The 27,654-nt window shown below is 40.9% G+C and overlaps 3 protein-coding genes across 3 annotated transcripts in view; 2 read left to right on the top strand and 1 right to left on the bottom strand.

Annotated features, from left to right (window-relative positions):
• The first annotated feature begins 142 nt into the window (after positions 1-142).
• On the top strand, positions 143-11,358 carry GTF3C6 (general transcription factor IIIC subunit 6). The gene is made up of 6 exons (XM_052645588.1): positions 143-271; positions 615-695; positions 4,189-4,252; positions 4,346-4,390; positions 6,756-6,869; positions 9,936-11,358. Exons 1-6 carry the CDS (start codon positions 143-145, stop codon positions 10,235-10,237), a joined length of 735 nt encoding a protein of 244 aa, XP_052501548.1. The 3' UTR covers positions 10,238-11,358.
• A 4,296-nt stretch (positions 11,359-15,654) lies between these two features.
• The window catches only part of RPF2 (ribosome production factor 2 homolog), a 33,122-nt gene continuing 21,122 nt past the window's right edge, over positions 15,655-27,654 (top strand). Inside the window, exons 1-4 of the mRNA XM_052645578.1 lie at positions 15,655-15,722; positions 19,888-20,020; positions 21,150-21,187; positions 23,926-23,965. Of these exons, the coding sequence (XP_052501538.1) occupies positions 15,700-15,722; positions 19,888-20,020; positions 21,150-21,187; positions 23,926-23,965 (234 nt within the window). The 5' untranslated portion in view covers positions 15,655-15,699. The remainder of the gene's footprint in view (positions 15,723-19,887; positions 20,021-21,149; positions 21,188-23,925; positions 23,966-27,654) is intronic.
• LOC128053112 (eukaryotic translation initiation factor 1) lies at positions 17,656-18,280 on the bottom strand. The gene has a single exon (XM_052645579.1). It carries the CDS (start codon positions 18,165-18,167, stop codon positions 17,826-17,828), a length of 342 nt encoding a protein of 113 aa, XP_052501539.1. The 5' UTR covers positions 18,168-18,280; the 3' UTR covers positions 17,656-17,825.

The raw sequence follows: 27,654 nt of genomic DNA, 5'->3' as shown, positions 1-27,654 counted from the left end.
GTCGCCGAAGCTCCCCGACAGAGGCCAGAGTCCTGGCTCCAGCTCTCGGAGGGGAAAAGGAGGTCCACGTGGGCCCGGCGGCCGCCATCTCGCGTGCTGGCAGCAGCGGCGGGCGCCGCCGGAGCCGCTGCCCTTACTCAAGATGGCGGCCCTGGCGGGCGGGGCCCACGGTTCGCTGGCGGCGCAGAGGAGCGGCGGCATGGCGGCAGCTGCCAAGGAGCCGAGTTGGGTGGACTGGGACGAAGAGGAGGAAGAGGAGGAGGAGGAAACAGTGAGTGCCACGGCGGAAGCCCGCGCGGTGGTGGCGGGGGTGGAAGTGGCTGTGTGCGCGGCAGGGAGTCGAGGCGCGGCCCCGGGGCGCCTGGCGGGACTGTGCCCCCGAGCGCGCGGGGCGGAAAGCAGCTGCCCACAGCCCTACGGGCCACACGGACGTTCTAGGGGGAAGGAGGGAGGTTACCTTCGTTAACGGAGCGCGCTTCCTCTCCTTGAAAGCAGAACCTAATTTTCACGAAAGTGGAGTCGTTTCACTGCGAGTGTTTGGCTTTTCTCCTTAACTGCCTGCCTCTTCCTGCATTCTCACAGGCTAACGCGTTAACCCTTCTTTCTTCCACCAGGAGCAGTTGGTTATGGTGGAATTATCAGGAATTCTTGATTCAGACTTGCTCTCAAAATGTGAAAATAAGTGCAAGATTTTGGTGAGTCTTGTAGAATTGGTGGGTTGTTGTAGGTTTTCTTAAATCTGAAACAAGAATGAATGGTGACATACCCATCCCCTTTAGTTGAGACAGTTAAGTCGCTCAGTCGTGTCTTTTTGCGACCTCATGGACTGCAGCGCGCCAGGCTTCCCTGTCCACCACCAGCTCCCAAACCTTACTCAAACTCATGTCCATTGCGGTGATGCCATCCAACCATCTCATCCTCTGTCGTTCCCTTCTCCGCCTGCCTTCAGTCTGTCCCAGCATCAGGGTCTTTTCAAATGAGTCAGTTCTTCGCATTAGGTGGCCAAAGTATTGGAGTTTCAGCTTCAGCATCAGTCTTTCCAGTGAATATTCAGGACTGAGTTCCTTTAGGATGAACTGGTTGGATCTTCTTGCTGTCCGAGGGACTCTCGCAGTCTTCTCCAATGCCACAATTCAAAAGCATCCCCTTAAAATAGATTAATTCCAGGTATACAAAGCAGTGAACCATTGGAGACAGTCACAGTACAGGGAGCTATGGGAGCAGCTGGGAGAAAACTAATGCCCAACTTCTACAGCATTGTCGGCTACAAAAGGATGCACAGCTTGAGAGTAGGGAGTTAAGTTTTATTTGGGGCAAAATGAGAACTGCAGCCAGGGAGGCAGCGTCTCTGATAGTTCTGAGAGACTGCTCCAAAGAGACAGTGGGGAAGGGTCAATATATAAGATTTTGGTGAAGGGGGAGTTCAGTACCATTAAGCACTCATATTACAAAAGGTTTTCTGCTAGTCACAAGGATTTGATGTCACCATGAAGGGATTTAGTGCTTTTCCAGGTATGAGGAGATGCAAGGGTTCGGATCATAAAATCAGTTCCTGAAAAGATCCAACTATCTAAAGATCTGTCGCACCAGATTCCCTGGAGCACACAGTGCCTCACTGCACCCTGAGCTCTCTCAGGAGGTGCTGAAGGTCAGTAGCTGCAGCAGCACAGGGTTCCGTCTCCACAGGGGCAGGTGGCAGATGCCCTTGTTCAGTCATTGGCAGTGCTCTTGGCAAGTGCCAGTTTGTAGTTGACAGCATCAACAACGATGCCTGATGTCTGCATGTGTGGCTGGGAAGAGTTAAAGATTTGTGGGGGAGGGGGTGGCATTTTTAAATGGAAGGTGAAATTTTGAAAAAAAAATGCAGTGTTTTTGGACCTCCCTGGTTAAGAATCTGCCTTGCAATGCAGGGCTCAGGGGTACAATTCTTGGTGCGGGGAACTAAGATCCCACATGCCCTGGGGCAGCTAAGTCTCAGTGCCACGGACGCTGAAGCCCACAGGACACAACTAAAGAGCCTCCGGGCTGCAACTACTGTGCCCACTCCAGGCAGGTGGGATCTTCGCTTCCTGACCAGGGATCTAACCTGTGCCCCCTGCAATGGAATTTTAACCACTGGACCACCAGGGAAATCCTTCTTTTCTTTTTTAAATTGAGGAATAATTGACATATAATATTATACTAGATTCCCCTGGGGGCTCAGTGGTAAAGAATCGACCTGCCAATGTAGGAGACCAGAGTTTGATCCTTGATCCAGGAAGATCCCACATGCCCCAGAGCAACTAAGCCCCCTGCGCATCAACTGCTGAGCCCAGTGCTTCCGAGCCCTCCAGCCACAGCTGCTGAAGCCTGAGTGCCATAGAGCCCATGCTGTGCAACAAGAGAAGCCACTGCAGTGAGAGGCCGGAGCACTGTGATTAGAGAGTAGCCCCAGCTCGCTGCGATAGAGGAAAGCCCACACAGCCCCGAAGACCCAGCACAGCCAAACAGAAATAAATTATTTTATAATATATAATTTTCATAAAAAATAAAATATTTTTTATAAAACTGACCTGGTCAGCTTTCATTCCAATCCCAAAGAAAGGCAGTGCCAAAGAATGTGCAAATTACCACACAGTTTTACTCATTTCATATGCTAGCAAAGTAATGCTTAAAATCCTTCAAGCTAGGCTTCAACAGTATGTGAACCACAAACTTCCAGATGTACAAGCTGGATTTAGAAAAGGAAGAGGAACCAGAGATCAAATTGCCAACATCCGTTGGATCATAGAAAAAGCGAGAGAATTCCAGAAAAGCATCTACTTCTGCTTCATTGACTAGGCTAAAGCCTTTGATTGTGTGGATCACAACAAGCTATGGAAAATTCTTCAGGAGATGGGAATACCAGACCACCTTACTTGCCTCCTTAGAAACCTGTATGCAGGTCAAGAAACAACAGTTTGCAACCAGATTGGGAAAGGAGTATGTCAAGGTTGTATATTGTCACCTGCTTATTTAACTTACATGCAGAGTATATCATACGAAATGCCGGGCTGGATAAAGCAGAAGCTGGAATTAAGATTGCTGGGAGAAGTATCAATACCCTCAGATACACAGATGACACTGCACTTACGGCAGAAAGCGAAGAAGAACTAAAAAGCCTCTTGATGAAAGTGAAAGAGGAGAGTGAAAAGTTGGCTTAAAACTCAACATTCAAAAAACTAAGATCATGGCATCTGGTCCCATCACTTAATAGCAAATAGATGGGAAAACAATGAAAACAGTGACAGACTTTATTTTCTTGGGCTCCAAAATCACTGCAGCTGGTGACTGCAGCCATGAAATTAAAAGACGCTTGCTCCTTGGAAGAAAAGTTATGACCAACCTAGACAGCATATTAAAAAGCAGAGACATTACTTTGCCTACCAAGGTCCATCTAGTCAAAGCTACGGTTTTTCCAGTAGTCATGTACGGATGTGAGAGATGGACAATAAAAAAGGCTGAGTGCTGAGAATTGAGCCTTCAAACTGTGGTGCTAGAGAAGACTCTTGAAAGTCTCTTGGACAGCAATGAGATCAAACCAGTTGATCCTAAAGGAAATCAACCCTGAATATTCACTGGAAGGACTGATGCTGAAGCTCCAATACTTGGGCCGCTTGATGTGAAGAGCTGACTTATTGGGAAAGACCCTGCTGCTAGGAAAGATTGAAGACAGGAGGAGAAGGGGACGACAGAGGACAAGATCGTTGGATGGCATCACTGACTCAATGGACATGAGTATGAATAAACTCAGGGAGATGCTGAAAGACAGGGAAGCCTGGCGTGCTGCAGTCCATGGGGTTGCCAGGAGGCAGACATGACTGAAGGATTTAACAACAGTTTTTTTTTTAATTATACTAGTTTCAGCTGTACGTTTTTAGTATTTGTATTGTGAAGTGATCACCACAATGTCTAATTAACCCCCATCACTACATATATAATTACAAAATTTTTTTTCTTCTGGTAATGACTTTGAAGATCTACTGTCTTAGCAACTTTCAGATATAAAGTACAGTACCAGCTATAGTCACCGTGATGTTAAGAACATCCCAGGACTTATTTATTTTATGACTGGAAGTTGGTATTATTTGAGCCTCTCTTCACCCATTTCCCCCACTCCCAAGGCTGTTTTTACTAATGACTTTTTAATGGTCCTATATTCTGTTGTAGGGAATTGATACTGAAAGGCCCATTCTGCAAGTGGACAGCTATGTCTTTGCTGGAGAGTATGAAGGTAGGAGGATGTCAGAGAGGTGAAATTCCCTTTTTTATATGCCTTTTGGAGAAAGCAGCTATTTCAACAAGTTGCCTTAATGTTTTTCTGCAGACACTGTTGGGACCTGTGTTATATTTGAAGAAAATGTTGAATATGGTAAGTGATTGCTATGCTGACTCAACTCTTTTTGTTGTGAAATATTTCAAACATACTTGTATATGATGGATATTAAAGTTAAACATCTCATGTACCCACTGTCTACCTGTGTCAAATCATCACTTTTGGCTAGGTAGTTAAAAAACATTCCAGGTGCATTTGAAGCCCGTGTATCCCTCTCCAAAATTACTCCCTTCTGTCTTCAGAGGTAATCACTTGTCTTCAGAGGTGATCACTCTCTTGAATTTGGTGTTTATCTTTCTTACACCTGATTTTATATTACATATGTATGTATCAGCAGACAATAAATAGCACTTTCTGGATACTTTCACACTTCATATAAATTGTAGCATTTGATAAATGTATCATTCTATATCTTTTTTTCAATCAGAGATACATTTTGAGATTTTTTTACATGCTTATATATATATATGTATATATAACTATTTTCTCTATTGCTATTTGTGATGTACTGCAGTTTTTTCTCCAATTAATGGACATGTTGGTTGCTTCCATTTTTATTAATAACTACTAAAATTTATTGAGTGCTTTCTGTATGTCAGCCACTGTTCTAAGTGTTCCATGTATAAATGTCCTGAATCCTCACCACGAGTCTATGAGGTAGAGGGCATTGTTATCTTCATTTTATATTTGAAGGAACTGAAGCACAGAGAGATAAAAACATTCTCAAGGTCATAGACCTAGAAGCAGAGCCAGGATTGGAACCAAGATGGTCTGCTCCAGAGCCTGTTTTCTTAATTATGCTTATTTACTCATCACAAAAATGTCTCGTGCGTCTATGTAAAAATGCCTCTTGGGTATACACTTAGAAACGGAACTGTTAGATTGGTAAGTGTGTGTAGTAGATTCAACCATCTGAAATTAACAATTTGGGCTGAATATTGCCAGTTTTACATGGTTCAACTTAATAGACACCACTGTGTTGCTCTCTAAAGTGTAGTATCAGTAGTCACACAGTGGCAGGATTTCAGCATGCTTCACATCCTTAGCACAGAGTCTCATCCGTCATTCCCACCTACACCCACAGTTTTTATAAAGCTGTGACCCCAAGCAGCAGGTGGATAGCAATTTTTTTTTCTCAGCTTTCTCTCCTGACTGGGGATCTTCTCACTCCAGTCTGGCTTCAAGTAGTGTCTGACTTTGGTGCTTCATTTTGAGCGACAGAACTTTAGATCTCATTACCCAGTAAACCCAAATTCCCGACCCCGCTTTCCCACTTCAGGGCTGGCACCTAATAGACCTGTTCAGTTCAGTTCAGTCGCTCAGTCGTGTCCGACTCTTTGCGACCCCATGAATTGCAGCACGCCAGACCTCCCTGTCCATCATCAACTCCCGGAGTTCACTCAGACTCCCGTCCATTGAGTCCGTGATGCCATCCAGCCATCTCATCCTCAGTCGTCCCCTTCTCCTCCTGCCCCCAATCCCTCCCAGCATCAGAGTCTTTTCCAAGGAGTCAACTCTTCGCACAAGGTGGCCAAAGTACTGGAGTTTCAGCTTTAGCATCATTCCTTCCAAAGAAATCCCAGGGTTGATCTCCTTCAGAATGGACTGGTTGGATCTCCTTGCAGTCCAAGGGACTCTCAAGAGTCTTCTCCAACACCACAGTTCAAAAGCATCAGTTCTTCGGCGCTCAGCCTTCTTCACAGTCCAACTCTTGCATCCATACATGACTACTGGAAAAACCATAGCCTTGACTATACGGACCTTAGTCGGCAAAGTAGTATCTCTGCTTTTGAATATGCTGTCTAGGTTGATCATAACTTTTCTTCCAAGGAGTAAGCGTCTTTTAATTTCATGGCTATAGTCACCATCTGCAGTGATTTTGGAGCCCCCCAAAATAAAGTCTGACACTGTTTCCACTGTTTCCCCATCTATTTCCCATGAAGTGCTGGGACCAGATGCCATGATCTTTGTTTTCTGAATGTTGAGTTTTAAGCCAACTTTTTCACTCTCCTCTTTCACTTTCATCAAGAGGCTTTTTAGTTCCTCTTCACTTTCTGCCATAAGGGTGGTGTCATCTGCATATCTGAGGTTATTGATATTTCTCCCGGCAATCTTGACTCCAGCTTGTGTTTCTTCCAGTCCAGCGTTGTAGCTTTACTCTAACTTCGGGTTTCTGTCCCCTGTAGATGTGTGTTGTCTTTGAGTTCATTTGTATCTTCAGTTCTTAAGTATTTAATCTATTACTTCTCTGTGGCTGGAGCAGGAGGAATGAGTTAAATCTTGAACTTAACTGCATTATCTTGATAGGAAGTAGTTTAGCTCTCTAAACTGGAACCATTGAGGCTTAACACGATTATTTGATGCCATCAAGCAGTATAATAGTGTTCATTTTGTATTTTAGTGGATGCAGAAGGCAGTAACAAAACAGTGCTAAAATATAAGTGCCACACAATGAAGAAGCTCAGCATGACAAGGACTCTTCTGACGGAAAAGAAGGAAGGAGAAGAAAACATAGGTTAGTTCACTTATTTCTCTGAAAATAGATGATTCAGTATTGGCTTTATGACACATTGTTGCCAGGATGTTCTTTGTACTTCATAATAATAACTATGTGTAATAGGTTAAGTATGTGCAAATTGAGAGCTCTCCATAAAAAGTACCAAAGATAGATTTTAAAATTTAGTTGAATTCTCATATAGCTGGGGGCACTGGAGACATATGAGAAATTTTTATCTGCTTTGCATTGGAAATGATTTGAGGAGTTTGTCAAGCAACTTGACATGATTTCAACCCCAAGGAATTCAGCAGCCACTCCTCTCCCCACCATTAAAACTTTGTAAGTGCAAAAGATACAATGGTAGCAGTTCTTGACCCCACAGCATCTCCTGAGCTTTGGGGAGATGCAGTGACCTTCCCCAAGATGCTCACGACTGGAAGAAGCTGGCTTTATATGTGAGGGAGGGACTCTAAGACCACAGTTGTTAATCTGAAGTCTAGTTCTTAATAAACACCCAGTTAGCCTTCTCCAGGTGCTAGTCATCCAACACTAGAGACTTTATGGGTGTTTCTTGCACCTGTAGCAGGCACATGTTTGCAGAGATGGCCAAATAAACACTTGATGGTTTAAAAGCCCATTGTTCACCACACCAACCTCTTTTTGTTGCCCTAGGGAATTTGGGACATGGTCAGAATAAATGTGTTTGTCCACCAAAAACAAGGCTTATTGCTCAAAGACATATTTGAAACACTAGTAAATAAGACCCTAATGATGAATATTCGTGGCTTGATTTATTGTAAAGAACAAATATTTGAAGGTACATTCATCATCTAGAAATTTATACCAGCTACACATAACTATATAACAAATCTTTGTTCTTACGTATTCCACAACTATCCTCTTTTTTAGGCACTTTGAAAATAATAGGAAGGAGGCACTTGAAGTTCTAGAATGAACTTGAAAGGCAGATACATATCAGATGGCTTAACTATCATTTAAATATTCTTCTTGAAGGAAGTTACAGAGTTCGCTCTAGTCTTTTCATAATCTAATAGATCTTCGGGAGAATCTGGGTGCATCTTTTTATTTATTCATTAGCTTTGTACGGGTTTCCTGTAGTTGCAGCAAGCAGGGCTACTCTTTTTTGCAGTACACAGGCTTTTCATCGCTGTGGCTGCTCTTGTTGTGGAGCACAGGCTCTAGGCACATGGGCTTCAGTAGTTGCAGCACACAGACTCAGTAGTTGTGGCTTATGGGCTTAGTTGCTCCCACAGCATATGGAATCTTCCCAAACCAGGGATCGAACCTGTGTCGCCTGCATTTGAAGGCAGATTGTTATCCACTGTGCCACCAGGGAAGTGCAAAATTTGGGTGTATTTTAATCAAATAAATTAGCAACCAACTATTCAAGGCTGTACTGGTTATCTATTGCTGCATAAAAAGTGGCCCCTAAACTTAATGGCTTAAAACAACAGCAGCAGAAGCAGTGTCTCCCATGGTTTCTATGAATCAGGAATTGGGAAACAGCTTATTAGCTAGGTAGTCTGGCTTGGGTCTCTCATGAGGTTGCAGTCATTTTGTTGACTGGGCTATAGTCATCTGAAGACTTAAGTAGGGCTGGAAAGATCTAACTGTAGGATGGTTCACTCACATGGCTAGTGCGTTTGTGCTGGAGGCGCCACTGCCTTGCCCTCCTCACACTACTGGTTTGAGTGCCCTTTGGCACAGCAGCTGGCTTTCCCAGACAAAGTGATTTTTAAGACCAAAGTAGAAGCCACAATGTCTTTTATGAACTAGCCTTAGAAGTCACATTCTGTCATTTCTTTGATATCCTGTCTGTGTGGGAGGGGACGACACAGGGGCATGCGTGTCAGGTAGGTGAGGGTCATTGGGGACCATCTTGGATGCCAGCAGAACAAAGTAGACAGGAGGTGTAGGCCTTATTTTCTAGGAGCTTGTACTCTAAAGTGAATCACATTTAGACAGACATGGATGTCTATGACCCGACACCCATTTCACTCAACTTAGTTATCTGTTATGTGCCAAGTATTATGCTAAATAACGGAGTAGGCTTTAGGGTAGCTTTAAGATTTTGAACTTGATGACTAAAAAAAATTTTTTTTTTAGAATAATGTTATTCTCTATGTTTAGAATAATGTTATTGGAAGCAAAAAATAGGTTGGTTTTTTTTTTTTTTAATAGAAGTCAATAGTTGAAGCTGAGCTGTAGGGAAAGGCCTAATCGAGTTTTGAAAGAGGGAGATTTTATAGAGAAAAGATATGGGGTCAACCGTAAGGATGTTTCAACAAACAGCTGCAGAAGAGTTAGTTTATGGTGGGGTATAGGACAGATGGATGCTCAAACAGGGTGACAAGATAGGTTGGGATATCTTACAGATACCTAATGGAACTTTGACAGTGACAGTAAAGAGCATGGGTTATAGGAATTAAGTATCTATGAAAATGCTTGGCTTTCTGAAAGGGTCAAAAGGATAAGAGAAAAAAATGGCTAGCATTATTGAAGCAATTCTTGACTATGGGTGTTCATTGAGGGATTAGGGCTTTGGCTGTAGGTATGAAAAGGAACAAACATTTTTTTCAAGGATTTTTTTGGAGAGGTATTTTATTTCAGAGAGGTTTTTTATTTCACAATTGGATTCTTCAATTTAAAATGACACATAAATGTTGACTTGGAAGACGATAGAGTGGTATCATCCACCGTATTTGAAAGCTGACTGAATAAGAAGAAAATTGTAGGGAAGTGACAATTTTCTTCTGGACAAGAGATGGCAGTGGAAGATCAGTTATCTCTCAGAATGAGCTGGGAACTGGACTCTGGAGAAAGGGCTTAGAATAGCAGTGATTTTCATAATGCATACCTTATAGGCTTTCCAAGGTCTCCATGTAAGATGAAAATTATACGTTTGTTATCGATTGGTTCAGGCACAATATTCCTTTCTTTAAGTTGGGGTTTTATTTTGATAAATACTCATATGAACATTTAAATTAAAAATATTTGTAAGTAACTAAAATTCCTTTCTCATATTTCTTGGTTTCTCACCCCACCCACACCCTCCCCTATTAGGTGGTGTGGAATGGCTGCAAATCAAGGAGAATGATTTCTCCTATAGACCCAACATGATTTGTAATTTTCTGCATCAACATGAAGAGGATGAAGCTGTAGCTTCAGATCCAGATAAATCTTTGGAGTTGGAAGAGCATGAGACTCAAATGAAAGATAATTCAAACCTGATTTATGAACAGGAGAAACCACCGAACTTGGAAATAGAGGATTCTGGCCCTCTTATTGATATCCCTTCTTTTGAGACAGAAGGGTCTGTTTTTATGGATACCCAAGAAACTGCCTTAGAAATCACTCCTAGATGAAATGTTTCTCATAATAACTAGTCATGAACTTTTTATAGAATTTTTATATAAAATAATTGACTTTGTAGTTCACAATTTTAATTTTTGTTAGCTATATACACATTTCAGTTTCTAGTAGTTTAATATACTAGAATCATTAAGGACCAAATATATGAGTTTTTAAAAATATGGTTTCAGGGACTATAGGGACCATTCTGTGATGAGTCCTTTAAAATGGAGGTTTTACTAAGGTAGGTGCATAAGTTTCTATTGCAGCCATTGCAAATTACCACATTTAATGGCTTATGTGTATTAAGCTACAAAAGTGTATTGTAGGTCAGCTGTTTGAGATGGGTTTCACCTGGGCTAAAATCAAGGTATTTGTAGAACTTCTCTTCTGGAGGTGGGATGGGGGACTCCATTTCCTTGCTCATTCAGTTGTTTACAGAATTCAGTTCTTTGCAATTGAAGGATCATGGTCCCATTTGCTTGCTGTTGGCCGAGAGCCATTCCCATATTCCAGAGGCTGGCTGCGTTCTTGACTCATAGCCCCTTCTCTTCAAAGCCAACCATGGTCAAGTTCCTCTCAGTCCTTGACTCTCTCCTGCTACTTCTGTCATCCTGTTGATGTTAGACCCTCTGTCTTTTATTTGATTACATTGGGCACATCTGGCTGACTTCCCTATTTTAAGGTCTGTAACTTAATTCCATCTGCAAAGTCTGTTTTGCCATGTAATTTAAACAAGCATAACACTGAAAATTATGGCATGAAAATATTTGCGGGGGGGACATCTTCCAGTCTACCAACATCAATATTACAATTCTGAGAACAGAAGAATTCAGAAGTGCTTAAGGGTGAAGGTACAGTTCCTGATATTCCAAATGTAATTTCACTCCTTTCCTACTGAAGAAAGATGACTGGAATTCAGCTGTAACAGTCATTTTACTACAGTGATACAACATTGTAAAGCCATTATCCTCCAATTAAAAATTAAGTATTACGGTGATAAGCTAGATCTGCTCTAACTAGTATTTTTTTAAGTAAATTATTCACAAACTTTGATACAGGTTGATCTGTATGAAATTACCAGTATTTGTTTCTGACTATATAACCCAGCCATTTTATATGGTTTATGCTGGAATAGAACACACCTCACATTAATTATATCTCATAGTGCTCTGTGATGACCTAGAGATGTGGGATGGGAGAGTGGGAGGGAGGCTCAGGATGGAGGGGGATCATGTATGCTTATGGCTGGTTCACGTTGTGTGGCAGAAACCAGCACAATGTTGTAAAGCAAGTATCCTCCCATTAAAAATTTTAAAAAATTATACCTCTCAACTGTTGGAGGTACAACTTTGTTTTGACAGATTAGAAAATTAATGTTTTAGGATGAGAAAATTTTTCCTTCCATAAGTTTTGTAACTTTTTTCCTATTTAATTGGAAAACAACATACCCTGATTAAAAGTCCAAACCATAAGCATGTATATCCTCCCAATTTTTATATGACTTTAGTCTCAGCTTTCCTTTAATCAGAAACATTTTTTTCTACCATATGTATGTGGAGAGACTGCTAATTACTTGCCCCAATATCTGGTCTTCCTTTTTCTCTTTGTAACAGAATCCCAGAATTTATTCAGGTGGGAGAAGGCAATGGCAACCCACTCCAGTACTCTTGCCTGGAAAATCCCATGGGAGGAGCTTGGGAGGCTGCAGTCCATGGGGTCGCTAAGAGTTGGACACGACTGAGCGGCTTCACTTTCCCTTTTCACTTTCATGCACTGGAGAAGGAAATGGCAACCCACTCCAGTGTTCTTGCCTGGAGAATCCCAGAGATGGGGGAGCCTGGTGGGCTGCCGTCTGTGGGGTCGCACAGAGTCGGACACGACTGAAGCAACTTAGCAGCAGCAGCAGTGTGTGCAGCTTTCCTTGTGTATATGAAAGTAGCCCTATTTTCTAGATATTAGTTCTTCCAAGCTTGATCTATAGATTCCATGCAGTCCCAACAAAACTACAGCAAGTTTTCTATGGATCCTGTCAAACTGACTCTAAAGTTTATCTGGAGAGGCCAAACCTCAGAATAGCCAATACGATGTTAAAGAATATAGTAGGACTTCAAGACTTACTGTAAAAACTGTAGTAATATAGACAGTGGGAACTGCTGAAAGAATAGACAAGTAAGTCAAAGGAACAGCATAGAGAGGCCAGAAATAGACACAGTCAACTGATCTTAGATTAGGGAACAAAGGCAATACAATGAAGCAGAGAGAGTCTTTTCAATAAACGGTGCTGGGACAACTGGACATCCACGTGCAAAAGAATGAAGTGGGACCCCTCCCCAATCTCATATATACAAAGACTTACTCAAAATGGGCCAACAGGGACTTCCCTAGTGGTCCAGTGGTTGAGACTCCCTGCTCCCAATGCAGGGGGCCCCGGTTTGATCCCAGATCGGGGAACTAGATCCCACATGCCATGGATCCCACATGCCGCAACCAAAGATCCCAAGTGTGGCAGCTAAGACCTGGTGCAGCCTAATAAATACATGCATTTTTTAATATATAATTTTTTTTAAAAAATGGATTAATGGCTTAAATAAATGTAAGGGCTAAAGTTATAAAACTCTTTGGAGAAAATATAGGTATAAATCTTTTATTATGTTGGATTAAGAAATGGTCTTTTAGATAAAACATGAAAAGTGGAAGCAACAAAAGAAAAAAATGACACATTGGACTTCATCAAAATTGAACTTTTTTGATTCGAAGGACACTAGAAAAAAAGACATCTGTTCAATTGGAGAAAATATTTGCAAATTATCCATCAGATAAGGGACTTGTATCTAGAGTATATGAGAAACTATTGCAACTCAATAAAAAGACAAAGGATCTGAGCATTTTTCTGGAAGAAGATATGGTTAATCAACCTATGAAAAGATGCTCAATATCACTTGTCATCAGGGTAATACAAATGAAAACCACAATGACCTACCACTTTATACCCACTAGGTAGGATGGCTTGATGAAAAAAGATGAACAATAGCAAATTTTGGAGATAAGTGGAGAAGTTGGAACCTGTGGTTAATAGAATAATGCTCTCCCCAAAACATGTCCACGCTCTAAACGTAGCGATCTGTGAATATGTTACCGTACTTGGCCAAAGGGAATTTGGTATATGATTAGGTTAAGGATTTTGAGATGGTGGATTATCCAAGTGGGCCACATGTAATTGCAAGAGTTTTATAAGAGGGAGTCAAACAAGTAACAGAAAAAGAAGTTACGCCAGTAGAAACAGAAGTTCAGGTGATGCCTTTTCAAGATAACAGGAATACCAAGAAATGCAAACAGCTTATATAACCTGGAAAGGTAAAGATTCTCCCTCCAGTTTTTAGGGGGAATGGAGCCCCACTGACAATTTTAGACCTGTAAAATTAGGCTTCTGGTTTCTAGAGGTCTCAGTTCAGTCGCTCAGTAGTGTCTGACTCTTTGCCACTCCATGGACTGCAGCATGCCAAGCTTCCCTGTCCATCACCGACTCCTGGAACTTGCTCAAACTCGTGTGTATCAAGTTGGTGATGCTATCCAACCATCCCATCCTCAGTCATCTCCTCCTCTTCCCACCTTCAATCTTTCCCAGCATCAGGGTCTTTTCCAGTGAGTCAGTTCTTTGGATCAGGTGGCCAAAGCATTGAGTGTGTCAGCTTCAGCATCAGTCCTTCCAATGAATATTCAGGACTGATTTCTTTTAGGATGGGCTGGTTGGATCTCCTTGCTGTTCAAGGGACTCTCAAGAGTCTTCTCCAACACCACAGTTCAAAAGCATCATTTTTGGGTGCTCAGCTTTCTTTATAGTCCACCTCTCACATTCATACATGACTACTGGAAAAACCATTGCTAGATGGACCTTTGTTGGCAAAGCAATTTCTCTGCTTTTTAATATGCTGTCTAGGTTTGTCACAGTTTTTCTTCCAAGGAGCAACCATCTCTAGAAGTCTAACATAATAAATTTGTGTTATGATAATAAATTTGTGGTAATTTGTTACAGCAGCAATAGAAAAACCAATTCCAGGCCCTCTTACATTGTTAATAGAAATCTAAAACAGTGCAGGCAGAAGTTTTACAGTTCCTCCAAATTGGCCATATGCAATTCTAGAGAATTAAAAACAAAAGTCTACACAAAAACTTGAACATGGATGTTCAAAGCATCATAAGGTATAATCTTTAAGATTATAAAAGTGGAAACATAAATTTTTGAATGGATAAGCAAACACGGTATATCCACAGAATGGACCATTACTCAGTTCTAAATAAATGAATGTACTGAGAATGAAGTACTGATACATGCTACAATACATGTGAACTGTAAACATGAGCACATGGGAACACAGTAAGTGAAATAAGCCAGACAAAAAAGGCCACGTATTGTATGAATCCATTGATACGGTATATTCTCCATAGGCAGATCTATGGAGACATAGATTAGAGGTTATCAGGATGGTTATGAGAAGGGTGATAAAAATGTTTTGGAATTAGTGGTGGTGGATGTACATCTTTGCAGATACACTAAAAACCACAGAAATTGTACACTTTACTGGACTAACATAGTACCTGAAATATACAATTGAAACACAGGGGAAAGTAACGATCTTAGTATTATTTTCTCCTTACCTTTTATGTGCCAGGCACCATGGCAGTTATAAACTCTACCTCACTGATCTCACTGTTTTGTCAACGGTGCATATTGCACATTGATCATTTTAGTGACTATGTGAGTACCTACCATTCTATCAACCTTTCTAGCATCCTGGGGGATTCCCAGATGAATAACACCTGTCCATAAGAAACCATAAGAGATTAAAAATAACTATGTGCATGGGCAGTTGGAGCAACTTATGGACAAGATTTTAAAAAACACATACACACATAAAACCCAGCTGCCACTTATCTAGAGCTGGGAGCAAAACTATGCTAGTGCACTCAACACCACCTAAGAAGTGAGCCACCCCTCCAGACCACCCCTGTACCCACCGTGTCCTCACGCCATATAAGGAACCAGCTCACCTGCCCCGCCCCCTTCCCAGCAAGCAAGGGAACCTGTTACTTGGTTTTAGTCTCTCCTGCAGGCGCAGTAGCCCCCTTTTAGTGTATCTGCAAAGATGCCTTAATTTCTTCGCTGGCCTCTCCAATTTCTATTGATTGAGGGAAGGCCAAGAACCCTGACCAGTATCATATACAGGTGTGTACCTCAAGCTCCTAGAAGCGAGCGTTAACTTTCTGAAAAGAACCCACGCAAAAACCTGTAACCAAGAGAACATAGTCCCTCCTCCACAGCCAATAGCATCTCCAGGAGTCCGCTTCGGCCCCAGGAAGTGGCGTCAGAGGCAACTTCCGTTTCCGGAAGCTTGGTTCCGCCTCCGCCAACACACAGCCCTATCGCGTAAGCTGGCGGTACACGTGCGTTCACCCGGTTCCCCCTGAGGTAGCGATGGACGCTTTGGATAGAGTTGTGTAAGTGCACTGGGATCTTTCCCCGGTAACGTTGGCGCAAGGGGGCTCCTGTAGCGGGATGGGGTGTTAGCGCTTCTGCCCTCCATGCTCCTTCCTCACACCCGTTGCCAGTCCGGGTGGATTGGAGCAGCTCCAGGAGGGAGCTGGAGCTCCTTGAGGGGAGATGGAGAGCGGGGAAGTCCGCGTGTGGGAGCCCGGAGGTGGAGGTGGCACCAAGGCTTTGGCAGCTTTTATCCTAGACAATTGGGAATGCCTTCGTTTCCGCAGATGTGTGAGAAAGGCGTTAGAGTGAGGGGCTCTGAGCACAGCCCTCGAATCTGACAGATTGAGGTGACAGGCCGCTTAGAGCTTTGTGGTTGGGTCATATAGCCTCCCTAAATTTCAGTTTGCTGTGTAAAGTAGCATTTATAATAGTCATTCTTCATAGAATGTGAGGATTATTTGCGAGAATGTAGATAAAGGCTTTGTTGCAGCGCAGAGAGATGCTCATTTCCTCTTTTTCCCAAACTCGTACATGTTTCTTGAGTTGTCCTTGGTTAATCGCTGCTTTAAATTCGTCCAGAAAGTGTTTCTCGATCTCCTAAATAGTTACGTGATTTGCTATGGGTTTTTTTTGCTGTTTACCTGGGTTAACGTATAATCAAAAGGACAAATTATTCGTTTGGTCATTAATTCAGGGGTTTTTGCATTTGCTGTACACTCTGCAGGTCTGGGGCTGCGAAGATGAGTAAGACTAGTTTATTGACTCATTGGGGGACAGACAGCTAAGAAAACGTACAAGGTGTTTGCATTAGTTGCTGGTTCATTCAGTTCAGTCACTCAGGCGTGTCCGACTCTTTAAGACCCCCTGAACCGCAGCACGCCAGGCCTCCCTGTCCATCACCAATTCCCGGAGTTTACCCAAACTCATGATCATTGAGTCGGTGATCCCATCCAACCATCTCATCCTCTGTGGTCCTCTTCTCCTCCTGCCTTCAATCTTTCCCAACATCAGGGTCTTTTCAAATGAGTCAGTTCTTCCCATTAGGTGGCCAAAGTATTGGAGTTTCAGCTTTAGCATCAGTCCTTCCAGTGAACACTCAGGACTGATCTCCTTTAGGATGGACTGGTTGGATCTCCTTGCAGTCCAAGGGACTCAAGAGTCTTCTCCAACACCACAGTTCAAAAGCAATCAGTTGTTTGGTGCTCAGCTTTCTTTATGGTCAAACTCTCACATCCATACATGACTACTGGAAAAACCATAGCCTTGACTAGATGGACCTTTGTTGGCAAAGTAATGTCTTTGCTTTTTTTTTTTTTTTCTGAAAACAAGTTTTATTTAAATAAGGGTTTAAATACATTACATAACATTAAAACTGAAGAGGGGGAAAAAAAACAAAAAACCAGTTTACTTCACAAGGCAATGGGCAGCTGTTGCTAGTTAAGTTGCAAGCTCTACAGCTACGTGACTGATAACATTGGTTTGAAATTTGTTCCCTTGTCAAAAGTTTACCTGATAGAAGGTTGGCCTCACATTCTAGTTTGGATGTCGATTAGCTAGGACATGTCTGGTCATGAAGACCTTGGTGGCAAGCCAGATGTCCTGTCACCTCACTGGAGGGTGGATGCTCTAAGCCCTGCCCACCCAGTCACGTTGGAGACGTCACAGGATCCTTCCCTGACCACCGAAGGCACCCTCCAGCAGTACAGCTGCCTCACCCATCCTCCACTCTCCGTTTCATCGAGGACTGTCCAGGTGGTGACATGTTCTCAGGGCAGGGAACTTTGCAGAGGGACTGCCGAGGAGCTTCCGGCCAGACATAGCCATCTGTGATCCTGGGGCTCTGGACTTGGCTGAAACATCACTGCTATTGCTTTGTTTCAGGCGGACACTGCCAGGCGCCTACTGCTTGACCTCTGTTTAAATGAGGGACTTCAAGACTAGACAGCATGGCTCTTTTCCGTTTATTGCATGAAGGAGTTACACTAGTCCAGGTTAAAAGCAGACCCTAAGTGGTTACATTATACAAGCTGTGAGGTTTTTAAACTTGTGACAAGGGACAGAAGGGAAATTCTACTCATTGCAAGGAAATCCTCACTTAAGCTTCAGTGAGCCAAAAGCACTTAAAACCCATGAACCTTCAGCTGGTCGTCCTTAGCCAGTCCAATCTCTACCAGGAACTGGCATATGTTCTTGCGCTGGTCACCCTGTAGCTGAATCACTTCTCCATATTCTGGATGCTCAATTACAGTACCATTGCAGGCAAATTTCTTCTTAAACGCCTTCACTAGTTTCTTTTTATCGTAATCATCAGCGATCCCTTGGACAGTGGTAAGGGTCTTCCTGCCGTTTCTCTGTTGAATTCTTATATGGATATAATCCTCAGTGCCAGCAGGAAGCAGATCATCACCCTTACTTGCATCAGCAAAGGGGTCGAAAGAGTGGAGGTTCTGGATAGCGGACATACGATAGGATTCCTTTTCCTCGGTGGAAATGGCCTGCGGAAGGCGGCGGCGGGAGAAGGCGGCAGGGGGGACGGAGCGTCGGGAAGCGAGGGGGCTCAAGGGGGAGGCTGCTGAGTCCTCGGCGGCGGCTCAGTGACTGGGCTCTTTGCTTTTTAATATGCTGTCTAGGTTGGTCATAACTTTGCTTCCAAGGAGTAAGCTTCTTTTAATTTCATGGTTGCAGTCACTATCTGCAGTGATTTTGGAGCCCCCCAAAATAAAGTCAGCCACTGTTTCTACTGTTTTTCCCCATCTATTTGCCATGAAGTTGCTGGTTAATCAGAAGTCCGCAACATACAGCGGAATATGCAACATACAGCACTTTTATTGGGTTATGGGTGCACTAAATCTGTCTTGGTTTGACTTAAAAAATAATGTGTATCTTTATCAACCAGTAAATGATTAGAAGCTTTATATGTGCTTGATATTTTATCAGGAGGAGAGTTTTTTAAAGTCTGTATGGTACAGTATGTGTGTGTGTATTCTGTTTTTCTTTTCCATCCCGAAGTGTACATGGAACAGGAAGAAGGGAGGATCATAGTTAAGAGAAAAATTATTTCTGTAGGTGGCAGATGGGAAATCAGGAATCTCACTGTAGTGTAAGTGGAGGTGAACAAGGCAGTGTATAAAAGCCTTCTACTCGATGTGACAGAATACAATCAGAATAATGAATTTGTTTCCCATATATAGTATAAGTGTGTATGTGTATGTATATATATTTGGCTGTGCTAGGTGTTTGTTGCTGTGAGGGCTGCTCTCTCATTGTGGTGCTCCGGTACCTCATTGTATTGGTTTCTCTTGTTGCGGAGTACAGGCTCTAGGGCACAGGAACTTCAGTAGCTGCAGTTCCTGGGCTCAACAGTTGTGGTGCCCAGGCTTAGTTTTCTGCAGCATGTGGGATCTGCCCGGATCAGGGATCGAACCTGGGTCTCCTGCATTGCAGGCAGATTCTTTACCTCTGAGCCACCAGGGAAGCCCCTGTTTTCCTTTCATATTTTACAGGATGATTGGTCTAGGTGAGTTTTTAAGTGTAGCTCATTTTGAAGATTGGCCTACATGCCAAGCTGTGTGGCTTTGGACAGATTATGTCTGCTGACTCATCTGTAAAAGATTAGGCCTTAATAGACTAACTGTAATGAAGTGTCAGTTGTTATTATTCTCAGTTGGTGGCAATAGTATTTGACTTTATCAGCAATGATATTGGAGTGGGACATTGGATACTTCCTGGCAGGCATTGTGGTCTTATACCTGGAGGAAAGATAAGAAGTAATTAGCCTCCCTATGCCCACAAGTTGACTGGCAGTTGATGTGCAGTTCATTGTGTTCAGGTGCAGAGTACTGGTTTGATTGCTTTAAGATTAAAGAAAAAATAATAGGGTAAAAATAGCAACAGTATTCACTTGAGTCCTTGTTTTTTTAACAAAAGATTTAGAAAACAGTAATAGAATGCTGGGAATATAAAAATGGAAGTCTTTTTAAATACCAAATGTAATTACTGCATTTACTAGTAATAACTGAATATATTTTATTAATATTTCCCCAAAAATGAGATTTTGTGGAATCCTAACTAATAAATGTTATGTAATATCTCTTTGATATTTAAGAATTTGTATATAAGTCTTGGTTTTGTAATATGAGGAAAATGTCTTAAGTTGTTATAAATTGTGATTTTTTGCAACAGAAAACCCAAAACAAAAAGAGCCAAGAGATTCCTTGAGAAGAGAGAACCAAAACTCAGTGAAAATATCAAAAATGCTATGTTGATTAAAGGGGGAAATGCAAATTCAACAGTAACACAAGTGCTTAGAGATGTGGTACGTATATTTATATATATACACACTTTTTAAATGGTGTTGAAATCATTTTAGAAAGTTTTTAGTATACTAACTGGGCTGCTGAGAAATATATAGAAAACTTTGCCTTGCCTTAAGAAATGCTAACCTTAGAAAAAGGCTAAAGTTGGAGATTGTTTGCCTTGCCAAGGAACTGACTGCTGGTTTTCCTTCCAGCTCCCTTAGTAAATTTCACCTGATTTCAATGACTGGAATTTGATTTCGTCACATTTCAAGAACATATCTAATTTGTAAAATGAGCTAACTGCATATTATATCCCTTTATTTTTTTCAACAATACCAACTACTGTGCTGGATGCTGGGGATTAATATTTATATAAGACATAATCTCTCCCTTCAGTGAGCTTAATGAGAGAGTAAAAGTTACAGCATTGTGAGTGATGTGCTGTGCTGGAGGTATGCACGGAGTAGGACGGGAGTCGGTCAGATAGTCAGTTCAGTTGCTCAGTCTTTGAGCGACTCTTTGAGATCCCATGGACTGCAGCACACCAGGCTTCCTTGTCCATCACCAACTCCTGCAGCTTACTCTTAACTCACTGTCCATCGAGTCGGTGATGCCATCCAACTGTCTCCTCCTCTGTCATGGAGTAGGATGGGAGGCTGAGTTAAAATCCCATGAGGGTTGCCACACAGGGTGGGCTTCCTAGAGGTGACAATTAAGCTTCCCTTTGAAGGAGTTGAAATGAGAAGAGGAAAAGGAAGAGGAAGAGAAGGGCTTCCAAGGCTGAGGCAAAAGCTTGTGCACAAAGGGAGTGTGAAGGAGCATGATACATTTGGGGAATTGCAAATAATTGGGGGTGGTTAAAGGAAAGCGGGCTAAATGAAGCTAGAATTTAAGGAAGTGAAGGGAATCATTTAAATTGGATAGAATATTGAAAGGGCATAGAAATTTTTAATTAGGAAAGTCCTGTCTAAAAATATTAAGCTTGTGTTGGAAGTTATATGTGATCAAAGGGGAGCCATGCAGAAGATATCAGAATAGGATTCAGGAGCTAGGATAACCTTGCATAATGACTGTTACAGTGCTTCACTTTTATCTCTGCTTTTCAGAATATGTTTTGTTTTGAAAGCTATAAATTATGTTTTACAGTATGCACTGAAGAAACCGTATGGCATTCTGTATAAAAAGTAAGTATGATTTCTTTTACTTATTTAATTATATTGTTTCATTATAAAAGTAACAACCAATCACTTTATGGGAGACTTAGAAAAATATTTTATTTAAAAAATATTACATTGCCTTACATACATAGCTATGCGTATTTCAAAACTTCTTTCCCATTTGTGTATTCATTTGTACTGAACATTCTTACAGAGTTGTAATCATAGCATGTATGTATTACTTTGAAATAGTAATGGACTTACAGAAAAGTTGCAAAAAAAGTAGAGTTCCCTTATACCCTTCTCCCACATCTCTTAATGTTATAACTTCTGTAAGCACAGTTATCACAAGTAAGAAATGAACATGGGGAGAGTAATTTATACACACTTACTTTTTAATCACAGGCTTGATTTGGTTCATGCCAGTCTTTTCATTAATATTCTTTTCCTCTTCTAGGATCCCACATTGTGTTTAATTGTCATGTCTTCTTAGTCTCCTCCAATTTATGACAATTCCTCAACCTTTCGCATCTTTGATGACCTTGACACTTTTGATGATCACTTGTCCGTTATTTTGTAAAATATCCTTCAGTTTGGACTTGTCTTATATTATGAATAGATTGAGATTGTACATTTTTGGCAGTAATATCATAAAAGTGATGTGCCTTTTCAGTATATCTTACCAAGGAACACTTGATATCTTCTTACTGGTGGTGTTAAATTTGATTAAAGTGGTGTCTGCTAGATTTCCCCACTATAAAGTTGCTATTGATATTTTCCCCTTTGTAATTAACAGATGTTTAGAGGAGATACTTACAAGTTTTCAAGTAATCCTAGTTCTCCTCAAACTTTTGCTTATTCATTTTAGCATCCATCAGTGAATCCTGTCTACAATAGTGATTACTGTGGTGGTGTAGTGGTTTTCTATTTCCCTGCATTCCCTCTACATTTATTAATTGGGATTCTGTAATGAAAATCAGTCCCTTCTTCTCCATTTGTTTAAATTACTTATTTATGTTGGTGTGGACTATATATTTATTACGTTCTTTGGGGTTCAGTGCTGTCATGATTTATTTTGTTGCTAAATTGTTCTCTCTTTGGCCATTGGAATCTCTGTCAGGTTGGCTTGTGTGCCCTTTCAAAGTGCCCCTGTGTTTGAGCACTTCCTTTCTGGCATCACAAGATGCTCTAGGCTCATCTTGCAGTTTTCATTGCCAGAGCCCTGGAATCAGTCCTGGTTCCATATATTGGAGAAAGATAACTTAGAAACAGAGATCTGGGCATTAAATATGGTCAGTTGCTACTGGAGTGTCATCAGTCCTCTAGCAGACAAGAGCTTGAAAATGTACATAGGTACATTAACCTATGCATGTATGCACGTCTGTATTTGTTTATATTTATCTATATATTTTAAAAGCCCTGAGTTGATATTGATATTTCCTAAAAATTCATGGGTTCGTACTACTAATTTCAGCTCTACTCCAATACCAGAGACTTCATTTGAGCCTTTCTCCTTTTCTTCTTTGTAATTTCTGTCTTCTATTTACTTGTGAATTGCTTTTGGCTGTTAATCATAAATGCTGCAGTAATTTTTCCTTTTGCATAATTTTTCTAAATAATTTTTTATTGATTGTAAAAGTAATATATATTATCTTAAATAATTGGGATAAGAGTAAATAATCACTCATAGATAAACACTGTGTATATTTTCTCCTCATGTAGTTTTGTGTCTATACATCTTTTTTTTTCTTTAAACAAAATTGAGATCATGTTGTATATATGAATTTTTTTCTCTTTAAGTTGGTAAAAATTATGAACTGTATATTTATGTGACTAAAAATTCAAAAATATACAGTGAAAATATAAATATGCACACACTCTCCTTAGAACAACCAGCATCATTAGTTTTTTGTGTATCTTAGCAGAATTTCTTCATGCATATTTGAACAAACCTTTTGCCTAGGAAGATAGCATTCTACACTTCTCTATCCACTGTCCATGTCCACTGCTGCCACTGCTGGCCCAGCCCCCCACTTTCTTTCTCTTCTGGATTACTGTGATAGCTGCTTACTGACCTCTTCACTCTTGCTGTGCTACATTCCCTCCTCACATAGTAGGCAGATCAGCCCTTTAAAAAGAACATTCGAATCCAGTCATTATCACTCTTGTCTAAAATCCCCCTGTGCTTGTCTTTTAATAACCTTCATTCCTTACCTGAACCAGCAAGGCCCCACACTTTCTGGACCATGTCTTCATCTTTGACCTCATATCCCACCATTAACTCTTTGCTCATTAAGTTCCAGTGATGTTTGTTGCTTTCTGTTTCTTGAATAGTCTACACTTGTTTCCATCTCGGAACCTTTCCTTACTTGGTTCCCTCTTCCTAGAGTACTCTTAATCTCAAAACTCTTCCATGGCTAACTCCTCATTTATTGGGTCTCAGCTCAAATAATCGTTTTCCATTCTTCATACTAACACGGTGCCCTGCTTTATTTTTGTCACAACACTTAGAACTTTTTGAAATTGTTTACTTTTCCTCTAGAATGTAACTTCCGTGAAAGTAGGGATCTTGTTTGACATGGTATTATGGTATCCCTAGCTCCTAGAACAGTGCTTGGCACTAAATAAATATTTGAATGAATAAATATCTTCCAGCTTCTTTTTTTGATCATTTGAATATATAATTATCTTTATTTAATATTATTACCTTATTGTTATGAGTGAATTGCTTATTAAAATTATAGTCACTTTTTTTTAAACATTAGGAAAAACATTACAAGGCCATTTGAGGATCAGACATCATTGGTAAGTATAAGAATCTCTGATTTAAGAGGGCATACAAGTGATTATTCACCCTAATTCATTTAATTTAATAGTAGTCCTAACTTATGACTTTGAATTAGAAATCATCCTGTGTTACAAAATTTTGATGCAGTATAAAGGGGGAATAAGACTTTTTTATTTCCAAAAATATTACTATAGATCTTATGCTTCACTATGGATAGTATGTGTTCATTGCCTGCATGTGTATTGATAGAATTTTAAAGAGTTAATTATACTTTAGGTGGATAATTAATGGATTGTCCAAAGGAAGTTCGTTATGGATGTTTTTATAATGCAAATTTGATTTTTAAAAAGTTTACTTTTCTTTTTTCGAATATTTTTAAAACAGGGAGCACGACCTGACTTTTTGCGAACCATGAGAACATGACTATGTTCTCTTGGCAGGAATACCATTGCTCGTCTCATTTGGTTGTTTGCTGCGTGGCATGTGGAATCTTAGTTTCCCTGACCAGGGGCTGAACCCACTGCGCCCCCTCTGTTTTGGGAGTTCGGAGTCTTAACCCCTGAACTGCCAGGGAAGTCCCATAGTTTGTTCTTTTAGTTAGTGAATTTAATAGAAAAAGTTTTTTTTAATAGAATCTCAATGATTACTTAAAAAACTGAAATTGAGCATCTTATCCTAATGTGGCATCTAACTGCAGTGAAAATTGCAATATATTAAGAAAAGTATTCTCAAAATAAATGTTGTTTTTTAATTAAGTTGCTTTTATCACAGTCTTGAATTTTTCACAGTCATTTGTTGAATAGATCGTGAAAGTAAAAATGTATATAGAGTCTAGCCCAGAATTCTATCTCTTCTATACATGACTTATCCAGGGCTGGTTTTATTTTGTAATACCGTGGTGCTTTTAGTTGAGTGGTCACTGTGTAGAAGTATTATGTTGTAGAATCTGTAGCATTTTGTATTTTTTTTTTTCAATTTAATGTTGATAGGACATTTTTTCTTACACTTGAAATTATGGCTTTTACCCTCCTTGATCTTTTACTTCCAGAAACAGGAGATATTTCATTGGCTGTAATAAATTTCATACTGCTAGAGCTCCAAATGGTTGTGGAAACAGTGGTCATGTTAGAAATTTGGTTGTTTTCCTCCTGACTGCCCATCTCCCAGTAGCACACTTCTTATACTGCAGTCTTGGAATTGTGCACAGGAGCTGGGGAATATACTTCCTGTGGGCTGAATCCCTGCTTCTCTGAGGCTCACAAGCTAAGGTGGTTTTTACATTTTTAAAACTTTTTTTTTAAGTATATAAAAAGTCTAAAACATTTATTATCTGGCCTTTTGGAGATAATTTGACATCTCTTGCTCTAGAATTTTAATAAAAAGTTGACTTTATGGAGAAGGATGACAAATAAGTACTATATATAGGCTTCCCTGGTAGCTCAGACAGTAAAGAATCTGCCTGTAATATGGGAGACCTGGGTTGGGAAGATCCCCTGGAGGAGGGCATGGTAATTCTCCCATGGAGAATCCCAATGAACAGAGGAGCCTGGGGGGGCTACAGTCCATGGGATCTCAAAGAATTGGACACAACTGAGTGACTTAGCACACATACCACATATATACATATATGTGAAAGGTAGTTTATGGAAACCTTTGGGATGTTAACATGAGAACGTAAAAACAAAATTTTTTTTTTTTTAACAACTGTTTGGTGTCAGACCCAGTGTAAATTGCTTTCACATATAACATCTCTTGTGGTTCTTGCAGATTTTTGCAGGAGGTGTTACTGTCTTTGATTTACATGATAAAACTGATTCTCAGAAAGATTGACCGATCCCATGCTGCTGCTGCTGCTTCTGCTAAGTCGCTTCAGTCATGTCCGACTCTGTGCGACCCCATAGACGGCAGCCCACCAGGCTCCCCCGTCCCTGGGACTGTCCAGGCAAGAACACTGGAGTGGGTTGCCATTTCCTTCTCCAGTGCATGAAAGTAAAAAGTGAAAGTGAAGTCATTCAGTCGTGTCTGACTCTTAGCGACCCCATGGACTGCAGCCTACCAGGCTCCTCCATCCATGGGATTTTCCAGGCAAGAGTACTGGAGTGGGTTGCCATTACCTTCTCTGACCGATCCCATAGTAAATGGCAAAGCCAGAATTCTTACTCTGAGTTCTGACTCTCTCCTCTACACAGGGAGTAGAAAGACAAGTAGGTAGTTGTTTGTCCCATTTACTTCTTTCAACACTGGAATGAATGATAACCAAACTAGGGGCCCACACCTCAGGTCTTGGACTCAATAAAGAAGTTGAGGATTATGGTTGCTTCACATGTTCTTTAATTATTTGCCATTAATTTAGGAAGCTTGGACTTCCGTGATGATCCAGTGGCTAAGAATCTGCCTTCAGATGCAGGGGATGTGGGTTCCATTCCTGGTCAGAGAACTAAGGTCCCACGTGCTGCGGGGCAACTAAGTCCATGTGCCACAACAAGGACCTGATGAAGCCAAAAATAAATGAATAAATAAATTTAGGAAGCTTTTCCAACTGTGCTGGAACTAACCTGGAACACATTCAATCTAATTTTTGTGCTGAGATTGGGAATCTCTGTAAACTGAATCAAAGTATCAATATGTGGGATGTAAAGTATAGGTACTAATGTAGAAGAAACTGTCTAGGATACCCCATAACTATTTCCACCTCTCTCAAATCTGTAATGGAAGTCAGTACTTTTGAGAGCCAAATGGCAGAAAATCTCTTACTGGTAGGAACATCATAGATCTGTCAGTTAGTCCTTGCTTGGTACACGAAGTGGAACTAGTCACAGCTGGGATGGTGTGGAGATTCTAGGGCAAGATTCCTGCATGGATGAAGTTTGCAGTGAAAAGTAGTTAAATGCCTTGTAAACACATGGGTACATTTATAAATATCCAAAAACACCATATTGATTAATTCATGTGTGTCCTGTAATGGAATACTTCATGTGCTGTTCCAAAATAACAGCATAACTGAAAATAAATGGCCTTTTAAAATTTATTAACCTAGTAGTTTTCATTTTGGAGAAGGCAATAGCAACCCACTCCAGTACTCTTGCCTGGCAAATCCCATGGACGGAGGAGCCTGGTAGGCTGCAGTCCATGGGGTCACGAAGAGTCAGACACTTACTGAGTGACTTCACTTTGACTTTTCACTTTCATGCACCGGAGAAGGAAATGGCAACCCACTCCAGTGTTCTTGCCTGGAGAGTCCCAGGGACGGGGGAGCCTGGTGGGCTGCCGTCTATGGGGTCGCACAGAGTCAGACATGACTGAAGTGACTTAGCAGGAGCAGCAGCAGCAGTTTTCATTTTGGTCTTAAACTCACATCTTTTCCCTAAGTACCTCAAATTTTAAAAAATTTAAGTAAAAGGCTGCAAATAAGGACCGTTTCCTTTGTTTATTCCTATCTAGTTTACTATGTCTTCTTTAATTTCCACTGAAAAGAGTCATGGACATATTATTTTTAGTTTAGAGGTACAATTCTTTTTTCCTTTTTAATTGAAGTGTAGTTGATTTACAATGTTGAGTTAGTTTCTGGTATACCTCAAAGTGATTCATTTATACATATATATGTTCTTCTTCATATTCTTTTCCATTATGGTTTATTACAGGATATCAAATATAATTCCCTGTGCCGTATAGTAGGACTTTGTTGTTTATGTATGGTAGTTTGAAT

Source organism: Budorcas taxicolor, chromosome 9 (assembly GCF_023091745.1).
Source record: "Budorcas taxicolor isolate Tak-1 chromosome 9, Takin1.1, whole genome shotgun sequence".
Classification (NCBI taxonomy): domain Eukaryota; kingdom Metazoa; phylum Chordata; class Mammalia; order Artiodactyla; family Bovidae; genus Budorcas; species Budorcas taxicolor.
Note: the sequence above shows the minus strand (reverse complement) of the source record. Positions and strands in the feature narration are given on the sequence as shown.